Source organism: Gorilla gorilla, chromosome 11 (assembly GCF_029281585.2).
Source record: "Gorilla gorilla gorilla isolate KB3781 chromosome 11, NHGRI_mGorGor1-v2.1_pri, whole genome shotgun sequence".
NCBI classification, from domain to species: Eukaryota; Metazoa; Chordata; class Mammalia; order Primates; family Hominidae; genus Gorilla; species Gorilla gorilla.
The window spans coordinates 75,506,879-75,522,499 of NC_073235.2; the positions used below are offsets into that span (position 1 = coordinate 75,506,879).

General features: G+C 43.1%; 1 protein-coding gene across 6 annotated transcripts in view; it reads left to right on the forward strand.

Moving 5' to 3' along the window:
• RAPGEF4 (Rap guanine nucleotide exchange factor 4) overlaps positions 1–15,621 on the forward strand; it is a 314,193-nt gene that overhangs the window by 279,038 nt on the left and 19,534 nt on the right. For all 6 annotated transcript variants that reach the window (XM_019022605.4, XM_019022603.4, XM_019022604.4 and 3 more), the window contains 5 exons: positions 948–1,094; positions 2,909–3,006; positions 8,538–8,663; positions 9,048–9,226; positions 12,129–12,219. In XM_019022605.4, coding sequence (XP_018878150.3) covers positions 948–1,094; positions 2,909–3,006; positions 8,538–8,663; positions 9,048–9,226; positions 12,129–12,219 — 641 coding nt within the window. The remainder of the gene's footprint in view (positions 1–947; positions 1,095–2,908; positions 3,007–8,537; positions 8,664–9,047; positions 9,227–12,128; positions 12,220–15,621) is intronic.

Consider the following 15,621-nt stretch of genomic DNA (forward strand, 5'->3'; position numbering starts at 1 on the left):
CCCTGATTTGGCCTCTCCCTGCTTAACCCCTTTCCTTGGAGGAAATGAAGATGATCTCAGGGCCTGGTTGTCAGGATTGCCCACCCCTGGGAAAAGCTGGTGGGAAGGTAGCTGGCGCCTAGTGGGTGCCAAGGAGACAATGGATCACCAGCATCCTGCCCAGGGACAATGCTCTGGCCCTGAGCCCAGCCCTGAGCAGGGAGGCTTTACATCAGGAAAATCAAGATGCTGGCTTTTGTTTGGTTGTTTAAGATTCTCCAAAGAATCACAACCAAAAATAGTCACAATAATAATGATAAAAATTTCATTTAAAGCTATAAATAAATCTTGTCATTTAGGACTGCCTCTAAACCCAGGAATTATAATATAATAATGGGAATTGCTCCCAGGATTTTTGTGTTCAGAGTTGAGCCTCTGGGTGCCATATCCAGATCTGCTGATCTAAGTCTGCTGAGCTAAATAGCATCCGAGCTTACATGGCCTGGCCCCAAAGCACACAAGCCACTGAAGCAAGTGAGCAGGAGTGTCAGCACGTGCTCATGGCCCAGGCGGAAGCCCTCCTGTGTGCAGAGAGGTGAATGGTGTCTCCCCACTGCCACACAGGGTAGCAGTGATCTGTGAATTGCCTACAGTATAGCACTTCAGACCCTGAACATCAGCCTGAAGATACTCTCAATTTTTTCCCATGACCTCTTTGTGGGCTTTTCACCAATATCTCTTGTTCTTTTAATTGGACTTGGCAACCATATGTGCACCTATTCTTAGACCAATGCTAAGGTAAGCAGTTTAGAAGGGGCAGGAATAGGGGTAAATGAGTATGAATAAATACAGTAATAAAAATGGCAAAATGATGCAAATTGGAGAGGATGCCTAAACATTTTTCATAACTGTAGTTTTATTAAAAACTCTTAAGACTGATTTACTACCTTGTTACTGCCTTTGGATAGTTCTGTTTAAGGTCTATTGCATGGACCACACCTACACAACCATTCGGGTGCCAGTGGCCACCTCGGTGAAGGAAGTCATCAGTGCAGTTGCCGACAAGCTGGGCTCCGGGGAGGGCCTGATCATAGTCAAGATGAGTTCCGGAGGAGGTAACAGCCTTAATTCATATTTTAGGCTCTGCAAAATGGGACATTCCATCCAAGCAGAAACTATGTAAGGAGTTAGCGTGGTCATGTGAGGCTCACCCAGAGGATGAACTGGTGCTTATGTATGCTTCCACTAATAACAGAAAGAGTATGGGTAGAGGTGGGTTGGGTTTCTAATGTCCCCTATCTTGTAGGTACCCACTCTAAATCAGAAAGGTGACTGGAACTGAGGACTGTCGTGTAGATGTTGGCCTGGAGTTCTTTCAATTTAAACTCTATTCAAAAAAGTTTTAGGCCTTGGAGCCCTGAAAAATATGGGCCCCAAGAGGAAATCTAGCTGGACAAGCTCAAGGCCATGGGTTTCTACAAGTCCAAAGCTGGAAGTGGTCAGAAGCTAGTTCTTTGAAGCTGATGATGGTTTTTCTCCTTACTCAGTAGAGAGGCTGGGAGCCTGGCTCAAATGAAATGAGGAATATTTTTCCTCCACGGGATTATAGTTCCTTTCACTGTCCTTGATTACATGGTGCATTTTTGAAATGTCATTTATTTGTTCATCACATATTTACTGGCCACAGTGTGGCTGTGAAGGAAAGAATGAGTTAGACACAGCTCACGTCCCCAGGTTGTTCCCAGGCCAGGGAGGAGGTAGACGGTAAGTTAAAACAATTACAGTTCATGCTGGCAAGAGTTTTAGGAATGACCACATATTGTAGTGAGAGACTAGAGGAAGCAACAGTGAGGTTCATTTCTCCAGTCATGATTTGACAGCCATTTGGCGGAATCCTTCAGGAACAGGTGAGCCATTTCTGTCACGTTTTAAGGTGAATGATTCCATTGATGGAGGATTTTTAAATGCATGTTGGATTTTAAGATCTCCCTTCCATTTCTGCTCCAGTTGCACAAGGCCCAGGATGTCTGCCCTCCCTGACCCCTTGTCACCTTCCCATAGATATCCCAGGTCTCACCCTCACTTTCTTTCGGTCTTTACCCAAATGTCAGTGTCTCACTGAAGCTCCCTCCTTCGTTTGCTTCATTCCCTTTCTAAAATGTTAACTTCTTCCCCTTACACAAGCTTCCTAGCCCCCACCCCTGCGATATTTTTTTCTCCTTGCCTTCTCACTCTCTAATCTATTTCTTTTCTTTATTGTTGGCATCTCCCACTATGATGTAATGCTTTTTGGAGTGGGATTTTTTTTCTGTATTGTTCCCTTCTGTCTCCCCAGTGCCTGGAGCAGTTTCTGGCATGCAGTAAATACAAAATAAATGTTTATTAAATGAACTAATTTTTTAATTTTTTTGACATGTTCTCATCTGAAGAACTAATTTTTTTAATGTGGGAGGAGGCTTAATCTAGTTAATGCTATTGCCCTGCAAATTAGGGAATAAGTGAAAAAACAATAGTAAATTTTGCATCTAAAATCATGTGAGGTCTCAGAAACCTCCAAAGTTTTTAAAAAGTGATCTTTCTATGTCCAAAGTCCTGGGTGTGATTACCATCTGGAAACATAACTTGTGAGATAAATAGCAAGCGCGGGTTTTATATGCTCAGTAATCATGGTTGCAGCACAAAACTGGGTGAATTGACCCTCTGGCATCTCTATTCCTTTTTGTGGCCATTTCTGATGGCATCCTGAGTGGCGCAGGGCTGCATGAATGCTGTCTTTTTTATTCCGTGGATCCCTTCAGTACTCTATTTTATGCAGTCACTCTGCGTGTTCCGGTAATTCACCAAGCTGGCAATTTGTTGGTGTGATTAGGGCAGTGCAGCAAATCTCAGATGTATTTAATAGGCAATCTCATGCTTTTTATGTTCACAGAAAAGGTGGTGCTCAAACCTAATGATGTTTCAGTATTTACGACGCTCACCATTAATGGACGCCTGTTTGCTTGCCCGCGAGAGCAATTCGACTCACTGGTAGGTGTGGATGGCCTGCTCAGAGCAGCATTGCAATCAGAAAAACTTGTCTGGAGCCTAATTTTGCAGTCACACTGAACCCAGTGGCTAAAAAATCTTGAATGGTACTTAGCTTTTTCTTTTTCTGCAGTCTATTAGGTAAGCCTCAGGTGTTCATTTGAGATGCTCAGGGCTTTTGATTTTCTTTTGTGAAAATTAGCCAAGTAGCACCACTATTAGGGCATAATTCAGCTTTCAGAACTCTTTGTTGTAATTTGCCTCATTGGTATGTCCCCAGTTTAAATATTAAGAATCTGAATACTTACACCAGGATGGAAATAATTTTTCTAAAGCAAGATATCACTATTTATCAGGCTCCTTTGCATTATGGCAAAGCCACCATCTGATCTAAGAGAAATGCTGTTCCCCAAAAGCACTTTCTCTACCTTATGCAGAAAATGGCAAAGGCCAGACCCTTCCCTAAGTCTCCAAAAACACTTGTTACCCAGCATACAGACAGATCTTTCTGTGAAGAAAGGACTAATAGGCCCACACTAATAACTGAGTAGCCTGCTCTCTTTTAAGTAGGTGGTAGCATCCATTTCTATTTCTCCTACCAGAATTTGGTATGTAGGTAAGTAGCTAGTAACATATCTTAGAAAGCCTAGAGGGCCAATTCAGAGGGTAGAGAAACTGGTTTCTTCAGTCTTTGGATACACGGGGTTTCTCCTTTAAGAAAGGCACAAGACCGAGCGTGGTGGCAGGCGCCTGTAGTCCCAGCTACTCAGGAGGCTGAGGCAGGAGAATGGCGTGAACCCGCGAGGCGGAGCTTGCAGTGAGCCAAGATGGCGCCACTGCACTCCAGCCTGGGCAACAGAGCGAGACTCCGCCTCAAAAAAAAAGAAAATAAAAGAAAGGCACAAGACAAGAGCTAGAGGTAAACTGCATCCAATTTTAGGGAGAGAGTTTACATAAGGGATGCATGAGTAGGTTTCAAGTTTGATCAGATCAGTTCTTATAGATATCAAGATTCTCTTCCTTGGACTTTTTAGAGGTTGTTTCGGGCTCATCATAATCCTGATTTTTTGTTTTAGAGAGTACCATTTTGTGCACTCCAGTGAGGATAGGTGGATTTTTACCATATTTTGAATTCACTTGGAGAGGAACTTAGCAAATGTGGCATTAGTTTTCCTGCTAATCCCTCATCCATCACAGCCCATAAGCACGCTCACCTTTCCTCAACCACCAGCCTTATAAGATCTGAGTCTGCCCCCCGCCTTTCCGTATATTTTTTTAGTCATCTACATTCATTGCTTTCTAAATAAATATTTCTCAATACTGAAGGATTGGGGGAAAAAAATGTCATAAATGAGTCGTGCTGCCCTCTCCTGGAAAAGAAAGCCATAAAAAGCCAGTTCAGCGCAGCCCCATTAAAGGTGCTATGTGACATGTTACTGCACGGGTGCTGGGGACTCTCTTGCCAGAGGGTTCTTGGCCGCAGTGCCAAATGACATGGCGCAGACATAGGGAGTGCAGACTGTCTTCAGCTCCCTGTGGGGCAGATACTAACTTTCTAAACCTCTGTTTGTTGGCACACAGTCCTGCAGCCTTCCAAGTTCTTAGTCCTTGCTCGTCCTCTGTTTTAAGGCCTCTGTCGTTGGAAGGAATGTCCTCTGCATTGAGTACCCTGGGCATGAACTTCTTCCCTATCAGCGCTCTGCCATTCATTGTGCTGTGAGTGGCCAAACCTTACCTGCCTCACATAACTGTGGACAGTGAGCTCCTTCTCTGGCTTTCTAAAGATTCCCTTTGAGGACAGCCCATCGAGGAGGAGTCGCACAGAGGATGACCCTGCAGTAGAGAATGTTGGCCACACTCTCTGATCCATCCACACATGCTTCTGCAGGGTCTGCTCTGCGCTTGGGGCTGTGCAGGCTTCTGTGAGACACTAAACCAAGTGCCCCAGAGCCTCTGTCCTTACCGCAGTTACGCTAAAGCCAGAGAGATGAGACTAACACAAGCAGCCTGGAATAGAACAAGTCTTAGTGTTCAATGTTAGCCTTAAATTGTGTGGTCTATAATAGAATTAGTAGAGTGCTGGCAAGTTAGCCTAGTGGTTAAGGGTTCAGATTCTGAAACTTTACTCTTCACATTTTATTTAAGTATAAATATCAGTACAGAGCAAATTCCTATAAAACTCCATTGTAGTATAATGTGATTCTACTTTTTTCCATTCACTGGTTCCTCAGACTTTTATTTAGTACCTACCACATCATCGCAGGCGTTGTAGATGGTTCTGGCTCTAAAATGGTCTTGAAGACAAAACCATCATGGTCCTTGTACCTCAGTGAGCAAACAGTGTAGTGAGGCACCCCCGCATGTGACCAGTGAGAATGCAGTGCAGCAAGGGCCATAGCAGAGCTAGACACAGAGGGTGTGGGCGCACGAGGAAAGGAAGATGCTCCGGGTAGCTTACCTTCGCCATCTCTTTGTCACTGACAATCCACACATCCCTTTTATGTCTTAGTCTCCTCATCTGGAAAATGGGAGGATAACAATGCTACTCTCCCAATTACCCCTCTCCAGCCTTAGCAAAGAAATCATGGCTCAAAAACCGTGGGGAGAAAATGCATGGGAGTTCTGTGTCTGTGTGTAAGCAGCTTTCAGATCTGTCTGTGTAATGCAGGCTCCACATAAGCTCTGCTGTGCCTTATCTGTAGGACATTTCCACAGGGCTATGTACAAGAAAATGGCCCAAGGAGGCGCTTCCTCTGGGGTCCAGGGTTAGCATTTATATTCCCCACTTCTAAGGGAGAAGCACCTTTTGCTGCTCAGATTGCCTCTTCTGTGGCTCATGGAAGGGGTCAACCTGCCCTATGCCGGGAGAGAGACTTGGTGAGCCCTGCCCACTGAAAGAAAAGTTGAGACTCAACAGAGCTTTCCGTTACTCTCAAAAGGGTTGCAGGAGTGATAGACCAGCATCCACGACTAAAAGAACTTTGCATATTTCTTAATATTAGACTCTTCCCTGTGTTGTTAGGTAAACTTATCCCCCTTATGTAAAGTTATAAAGCCTCAAGGAAAAGAAGGAGCAAGGTGTACTGGGTATCTCCAATCCTGAGGAGAGAGCGAACAGCAGGAATAACGTAGGAGGGGCAGCTCCGCAGAGCAGCAGAGGGGCTGTGTTCACAGCAGCTGCAAGAGGGAAGGAAGAACATGCAGGGCCAGTTTGATCCTCTGAGAGGCAGTTGTAACCCCTAAAATGTATAAGCTTCCCCAACTTTTTTTACCTAGGACCTACCCTGGTTGAAATCATTCTCCTCATTTGTTTCCATATGCTACTTGCCCATCAGCTTCGGTTCAGTTCCCTAAGATTTAAAACTTTGGAATCATTTTTCTTCCCTGTCCTTTGTCCCCTGTGTAGAGTAAATTGGGAGCAACAGTATTTCGCTCCTACATCCAGGTGTTGTACTGATCACACTTTTCTGTGTATTTGCATTGCTGCAGCACTTCTAGAAAGTGAACTGATTTGGGGGAGGGGACCTCTTTTGTGCCAGGCACTGTATTTACATGATTCACTGAAATCATTCCTATCCAGTTCTCTTAACAAGCCTAGGGATAGGTATCATGACCCCAATTTACCAGAGCTGGAAACAGACACTCAAGAGATTAGGGAATCAATCCAAGTCTACGCAGTTAGAGTAGGGTTTATATTCAGAGTCACTTGCTCTCTAAAGCTGACACTAACCTGGTCTATTATCTAGTCTATTACAAAACACAAACTCCTAATCTGGTACATGAAGATGTGCTACTAACTATTCACACTGTCCATGGGCACCCCCTGTGCTCTCTGTTCCTGCCAAGCAAGTTTCATGACAGCTTCCCCATCTTCATGCTCTTGTTGCCATCCTTCCACCCCAAGGGACCATCCTGGATGCTCAGGAAAAACCTTGCTATTCTCACCTGCCCAAGCTTGTCTGCTTCATCTTTTAAAGCCCAGCTTCTTCAAGATCCTGTTCAGACCACACATTCATTCCAAATACCCAATAACTTCCCAAAAATTCATTCATGTTCCCCTCCTGTTTATCTCTGTACCTGGGTGTCACGTGTGTTGTTGCTTCTGTCCCTTTATACCTGCAAATAAGGACCAGCAGCAGATGCTGCCTCTGTGGAGTGCTGTATGGGCCAGATAGGGTTGATTCCCTTCAACTGTAACCTTGCTTGGTCCTCTCTTAGACTGTAAACTTCCAAATGCAAGGACCGTCTACCTGCAGAACATGTAATTTCTCTAGTGCCCAGAATGCAGTGGGAGTTTGTAGAATACAGTGATGATGATGAAAATGATGATGGAACTTGTATAATATTAGGACTTCTGACATGGATAGTATCTAAATATAGTTAGCATCATTTTGTTTTTATTTTTTATTTTATGTTTTTTTTGGAGATGGAGTCTCATTCTGTCGCCCAGGCTGGGGTGCAGTGGCATGATCTCGGCTCACTGCAACCTCTGCCTCCTGGGTTTAAGCGATTCTCCTGCCTCAGCCTCCCGAGTAGCTGGCACTACAGGTACATGCCACTATGCCCAGCTAATTTTTGTATTTTCAGTAGAGACAGGGTTTCGCCATGTTGGCCAGGCTTGTCTTGAACTACTGACCTCAGGTGATCCACCCGCCTTGGCCTCCCAGAGTGCTGGGATTACAGGCGTGAGCCACTGTGCCAGCCACTTTTGTGACTTTTGGAACTTTGTAATGTGTGTGTTGCCTATTTATATATAAATCTATTGCATTATACGTGCGCTTCCTATATATGCATATCATTCATCTCACTAAGTAAAAACACTTTAGATCATTTCTCATAAAATAAAACGGAGATAAGCAAGTCAGATGGAAACTTTTAGTGAGGGGTCTTCCAGAAAGTAGCAGACGTTGGCTTTCTAATGTCTAGCCCAAAACACCATGACCATGTGAATAACATCCTCAGCTCAACATCTGCCCAAGAGTAGAGGAATCAGACATCATGTGTAACCTCAGTTCACAGAGCTTTCCTTTCCCTCATGACCCCAGGCAGTGTGTCCCAAGAGATGGAGGGGCAGCAGTGTTACCATGGCCACCGGCAGCAGGAAGTAGCACTGTGGATGAACGTCCCAAACTGCCATGCCATTACCTGCTTTACAGCAGCTTCAGTGAGAAATAGGAGAAAAAAGGTCTCCCAGGACTTCTTCCATTTTTACCAGGGAAAAGAAGAGTTTCCAGGGACCTCCCAGGCCTGAGTGTAAGAGAAGAGAACCTCTGCAGGTCACTCTTCACTGAATCTTATTTGCCGCAGTTCACATTTTTCAGTCAGTGGAATTGATGATAATGATGATTGGTGACTTACAGACGACACTAAAGCAACTAGCATTGCGAGCAGAGGCATCTCTCCTCAGAGTTTCCAGATATTCCTGAAAGCGTCCATCTCCAGAATCCTTTCCCCTCAGAAACTCCTGAAAGCTTTTAGTGCTAAATACTTGTCTGTGTTGAGTTTCTGATATATTTTTGCATTATTATTCATAGACTCCCTTACCAGAACAGGAAGGCCCAACTGTTGGAACAGTGGCAACTTTTGAACTGATGAGCTCCAAAGATTTAGCATACCAGATGACAATTTATGATTGGGAACTCTTCAACTGCGTGCATGAGGTAAGATGCAGGATCAGATGTGTTAGTAGCTGAGATAGCAAGGATAAAGGCTGCTGGCATTGCTTAGTTTGTAAGTGCTAATATGTGCTACAATATGGAAACCACATGACCATTTTTTTGCATACTGAGCTTATAAATAAGGCATGCTGTAAAGCCTTTGAGTATTAAAGAAAAATCTTTACAGTATGCCATGTCTTCCTGTGTATATTAAGCCAGTAAAACCTAGTTTATATTTATATATTTAACAAGCCTCATGGAAGCCCTTCAAGTCTGATTGAATTCACATTTGCTGACCAGTAAAACACTGTCTTGACAAATAGAGAAACCTAGCTGGTGTTTTGATTTTAAAAAAAATAAGCAAAATTGTTTTCCTTTATTTTCTAGCTGGAGCTAATCTATCACACATTTGGAAGGCATAATTTTAAAAAGACCACAGCAAACTTGGATTTGTTCCTGAGAAGATTTAATGAAATTCAGTTTTGGGTCGTCACTGAGATCTGCCTTTGTTCTCAGCTCAGCAAGCGTGTTCAGCTATTAAAAAAATTTATTAAGATAGCAGCCCAGTAAGTATATTTAGCTTGGAAAGAGAAAAAAAAATGTTGAGCTGTGTTTTCATTTTGTTTTCTTAGACTACACCTTAAAAAGAAAAGCAGGATCTAGGAACTGCTGGAGGGCCAAACACAGGGTCTTAGGAATAACCAAACTCTTGTAATGCATCTCTTCTATATTTTGTAGCATTTAACATCAATAGATAAATTAACTTCTTTACAGCACTGATGCTGGAGTCGAAGTTGTGACCTCTCTTTGCTCTTTGCTTTCTACTCAGACGGTTTTGCCTCCTTTAGTTTAAAATTCCTTCCGTAAACCAAGTTCCCTTATACTTCGAAAGTTCAGTTGAAAAGATCTTGAAGTCAATGTCCAGCATGACACATTCTCACCAGTAGAGGGCAGTGCAGCATGCACGTACAGCAGCACATCCAGCCCAGACAGAATTAAATCGGTAAAATGCATGCAAGCTAACCTGGTACATGAAAATCATCACTACAAACATCAGAAAAAGAAGCATCTATCTTATAAATATTCTATTAAACAGCACTTCATGGGAAACAATTTTTTTACTACAGGGGCCAGTTAGAGTTCTCCCTGACATGAATTTAATCTTCTCCTGCTGTTTAGATATGCCTGACAACCTCCTGTTTACTTCCATGTTTTTGGTATCACCACAGTGCTAAAAATAAAATGCTAAATGTGGCCTATGGCTGTGAGACTTCTTTCCTTTCTAAATGCAGGGAGCTCTAGCACACAGGAAGGCTGAGAGCACAAGTGACCCCAGCTAGACAATTTTCTTGACCCAAAATCAAACATGGAGTTTGATTTCCTGGGCTAAACAAAGAAGCAAAGGCTGCTTGACATTTTGTAGATATCAGTTTGCCAGATGCCTGGAATTATTTGCCAACAACTTGAGGGTTCAATAGAATACCAAATCCCTTGGATTCAAAAGCTGCTATCTGTTAATATGGCAAAGCTGGCTATTTTAAGAAAGGCTTGGTAAAATGGTGCCTATGAATTTCTGGTTCAGAGTATAGCCACTTCCCTGGTAGTCTGCACAGCCTTATGGCAAGGGACAAATGCCTTCACGTATTTGGAATGAGCTGATTATGGAAACTATGACAAGATGTGCTTTCCCGTTAGAAGCAGCACACTCTCTCTCTTCACCTTAGCCTGGCAGTGCCCAATGCAACAAGAAGAGAGAGGCAATCTGCACACAAATGTGGGAAGCCAGAAAATCTTTTGGGGCCTGATCCTGTTATTTTACAGAGGCAACATGGGAGAGACTTTCAGAACACCCAGGACTTTTTTTTTTTTTTTTTATGTTTTTGCTTTTCTTATCCCTCTCCCTTCTGTTTATGTGAACGAGTAGGTGGACTTGGCCTTCAGTATAAATTAGTTTATGTTATTTAACCATTATTAAGCCCTGTGCTACGTTTGCCGTCCTATAGAGAAGCTATTTACACAGCCCAGCTGAAGAAGACTGTAGACTTTTTAAATCCGAGATCTACAAGAATGAGGTTGAAACCTCGTGACAGTAGCATCTGTTTTACTTTATATTTTTAGAGAACTTCAACATATTTGTTTTAAGCTCTTTGCCTGCCCAGAACTGTGTGAAGTTGGTGGAAGCAGATGTTCTTATTCCTCTGTTTACATTCGTGGAGGCATAGAGAAATTTCATGACTTACATAGGGTAATAAAGTTAGCTGATAACAAGGCAGTGACTAGAAAGGCAGGTCTACAGCCCTGCATTTGTTCTTTCAAGATCACATAAAGGACAAAGGCAAACACATAGATGCGATTGTATACCTGCCTTTAGCCCCAGGTGTCTTCTACATAGCCTTCAGCTCCTGAACTCAGACCCATTGTCCCAGCACACGAAAGGCCTCACTTGCTTTCTCACCAGTGGGACCATACACACTAGCTTCTCTGAAATATGTTCTCCATCTCCACACAGACAATTTAAGAATTACTCTTTGCTACCTTTGCAATGGGTAGCAAATGCAACAATTTAGTCTTTTTCAAAGATGTTAATCCAAACAGGATTTCATTATGATATAGTCAATTTCGATAACCATATTGATTCAGGATGAAGGATTTATGCTTATTGCAAAATGAATTCTTTCCCTTTTCAGGGACCTGGTATGAAGAAGTTTGGGGTTCCTCTTTCTAAAAAATGGTTAAACCAAGTACCTGTGTTAAACATCACCATTCTAATAAGAATTTCTGGCTTTTTCTACATGTCTCATTCCCAAACATATATTCATAAAAGCTAATAATGGCATAAGTACAGATTCAAAATGATCAGCTTCATTGATGTCAGTAAAACACAGAGAAGGTTATTTCTTGGTCAGTTGTTTAGGTTACTTCTCAGCTTTAAAATTCCTTGAGATTGAGTGCCCAGCCTGTAGAGATCACACCTTATAAGTTGATATTTTTCAACAAACAAGTAGCATTTGCATGGCAGGTAGAAGCCATGGTGGCTGCAGCTGTGAGACTCCCTTAGTGCCCTCTCAAGCTGCCAGAGGAGGGTATCCACCTTCAGGCTAGAGGTCTAGAAATCTCCGACATTTCACTTTTTTTCTTACCCCATGAGATATTTCCCTCTCGGTCCAACAAGGCTTTTAGCAAGTTTGGGATTATAATAACAACCCCTAAGGTAGGTGTCTTTAAGTTCCTTCTCAGATCCCAAACCTCAATGGCTAACGTCTTCAACTTTCTAAAAACACAGTGAGAAATCAAACAGCAGAACATGGTCACCCAAGTGGAACTTTTACAGTACATTAAATCTATCATTGCCTGTTCTCATAAATGAGCCCTGACAAATATTAATGACTATCAGAAAATAGAACTCTAATTTTTTTTATCTCACACAGAAGTAACATTTTACTCAAACACGCATCTCCTGTGTTTCAGCTGTAAGGAGTATAAAAATCTGAATTCCTTTTTTGCCATCGTCATGGGACTAAGTAACGTTGCTGTGAGCCGCTTGGCACTAACGTGGGAGGTAAGCTTCAGCTAGGATCCAGCTGTGACTTTTGCCTTAGGAATAAAAACACAGGCTCACCAGTGAGCTTTTTAATAGAAATATCACTCACACTAGTATAACAATGGGAAAGGTGGGACACTTGGAGGGAGGTGACCTGTCTCCTTTTTCCAGTTGCCTCAGAGGGAGAATTTTTAAAAGATATTGTCCTTTTGTGTATGGAGAGTGGGGGAGATGAGGAGATGTCTACTTCTTGATATATGCAATGTAAATAAAAATAAGTCCAGTTCCTAAGTATAACACGAAGGACCCACATTGCTGGGAATGACTTCATAAGTTCGCTCATAGATTGTATTGTTTTCTGAAATGTCTGCTTGTTGCTTTTGCCATAAATCTTATGTTTAATTGAAAGAGAACAGAAGATCCATTTTTATCCAAGTACTCATTTTGCTTCTGGAAGGAAGAGCCAGGAAGCCAACTGTTTGCAGCAGTTGAGTACTAAGTGTCGCCTCACCACCTGGCAGACTTCTCTCCACGGAGAGGAACAGCAGTTGGCTAATATTCAGTTTGGGGCAAAAGTGAGGCAGGTGTGTTGTGAGTTTCTGTAGCAAATATAATGAATGGTTTGTCGAGAGTTGGGTATTCAAGCTAGAAAACATCTTCATTTATTATTAGCTTTGTACTCAAAATGTGCTTGACCTCTTACACGTGGCATATAGTTGAAGAAATACTAATCTCTAATAGAACATACATACAGAAATAGACTCATGCTAAAAATAAAAAATAGTGTGTAAGTGGGACACAGAAAGAGGGCAAGGAGTATATATTAGAGACCCAACTTGCAATGGTGCTTAAAGGCAGCTGTTTGCATCTCTAAATGCTTTTCTGAAATTATTTTCTTCCCCATGTCCTTCTTGCAATGATTTTCTTTTTCCGTCCCTCCTAAATGTTTCCATTGTTTGTAGGGCAGGTCCTCACAAGTCCTTCTGTCTTGGGTTTCTCTTAAAATTCCAGGCAGACGCAGCACACAGCAGCTCATCCCCTGAATATAGGAATGAGGGAATCGGTGAGGCCTGCATGCCATGCAGCTATATCATCTTCCAGCTAGTAAAAGGACGGAGCTCGTGCTGCCAAGAGATCTAAGTACAAAGCCATAATGCAATTCCCTCGTCTTATAGTCCAAGGCTCTTGGGACTGCTGGAGACCTAGGGTCCTCCTGCAAAGAGTCTGCCTTCCCCGGTCAGCTTCCAGCTTCTAATCCCCCTGCCACAGAGTCCAAATTAGTTGGTTGGGGACATTTTAAAAAACCATAAAGCCTCAAAAGGTCCAAGGAGGCCAGGTGTGGGTACCACAGATCAGCCAGACAATAAGAACAGAGCATGTGGGAAACACTCTCTGAACCCTCTTTCCCAGTCTAAATAAAAAAGTAGGAGGCTGCTGAAGAGGGTGCAGGCAGCAAAAGGAGATAGCTAACTGGCCAGTCCTTTGGTTTCACTAGGGATGGGAGTTCTGTGAGTCTATGAGCTTCTGTATTCAGCAATGAGTGTTGCTGAAAAGAGGAAATTATCCTTTCATCATTTGTAAGCCTTTGTTTTTTTTTGTTTTTTTTTGTTTTTTTTTGAGACGGAGTCTCGCTCTGTCGCCCAGGCTGGAGTGCAGTGGCGCGATCTCGGCTCACTGCAAGCTCTGCCTCCCGGGTTCACGCCATTCTCCTGCCTCAGCCTCCCAAGTAGCTGGGACTACAGGCGCCCGCTACCACGCCCGGCTAATTTTTTGTATTTTTAGTAGAGACGGGGTTTCACCGTGTTAGCCAGGATGGTCTCGATCTCCTGACCTCGAGATCCGCCCGCCTCGGCTTCCCAAAGTGCTGGGATTACAGGCATGAGCCACCGGCGCCCGGCCAAGCCTTTGTTTTTTAAGGTGAAGTATAATTATATAATTCTGTATGGGAGATTTCATTCCTAAGCACCTTTGATTCTAGTTTATGTACCTGCACTTGCCGAGAAAACCTCCCAAAAGTATCCCATGCAACTCCATTGAGCACCACAGTGACCACAAGAGCAGTGTGAGAAATGGTGCCTGGCCTCATGGAACTAGGGGACACGTGTGGAACAGCCACGGAATAAAATAGAAAAGAAAGCCAGAGCACACAATAAAGGGAAGGGTTCAAAACTGAGGGGGAAGATCAAGCTGAGATGAAGCAAATGAGAATTACCTGGAGCACACACACTCTCTCAGCCTCAGCACTGGTGACATCTGGAGCAGAACAGTTCTTGGTTGTGGAGACGTCTTCTCTGTTGCAGGACAATTAGGAGCATCCCTGGCCTCTCCCCACCAGATGCTGGAAGCACCTCTTACCATGCCCCACCCCGGCTGTGACAACAAAAAAATGTCTGCACACGTTACCAAATGCCTCCTGGATTGGCAGGATGGCCCTATTGAAAACACTGCTCTAGAAGCATGGGGTGGGGGGGTGGATAAATAATAGTATTAAGAATGAAAGAAACATTTTTTATTACCCTGTGCCCTACTGTCTTTGACCTAAAAGAAAGCTAAGTAAAGAAAGAGAACAGATGACAGAGGTCTTGCCAAAAACATAATCCACTCTTATTTTTTTAAATGGACTAAATTCAGTAAGTCAATGTTTTTGCATAACTTGGTGATCTGGATACTCTGTGTGGGGTGAGATCCTGGCATCCCTTGATGCCCATCCCAGCTTTCAGCCCTTTGAATAGTCTCCCCTAAGTGAGGGCATCAAGTCTTCCTGAACCCTAACTTGAAATGCCAGAAAAATGAGTTTGGAGGATATACAGGGACTAGTTTTTAGAAACAAAATCGGGGTTTTACAGGGAATATGACAAACTGATTGAGATAGGAAAGAGAAAGAGCCAAGAAGAGCCATTCTGTGGATTGCAGAGGCCCAATTGGTGAATCAACTGTTGAAGGTAGGCTTCACTGTTCAAAGCCTCCTCCCAGATGACCCAGGAGTCTCTGAGACCCAGGGGTTGGTTGATGAGTGCCTAGTCCTGGGATGGGAAACGTATCACACAGCTCTATCTTGGCTTAGCCAAGATAGAAGAGAGAAGTGAAAGGTTCAGCTTTACTGAAGACTCGGGAATTAAGCAAAGTAGGAACCAATAAATTGAAAGATGATTCAGTATTGATCTATTGGTGTAGATATGTGGGTGCAGTAAGTGATGTTGAATCATTTGCCGAAATAAAAACATGAGAAATCAGTAAATTGATAGAACTATCCAATTTTGTATTATAGGAAGGCATGTGGGAAAAATAAATGCTCATGTAGAAAAGCATGGCGCATGTGAGAGACGAGACAGCAGGAAAGGAGGCAGGGGATGTGAATTACAGGCTCTAATGAGAAGCAGCTGTGTGACTCTGGGCCAGTCATTGAAACTGTGAGACTTA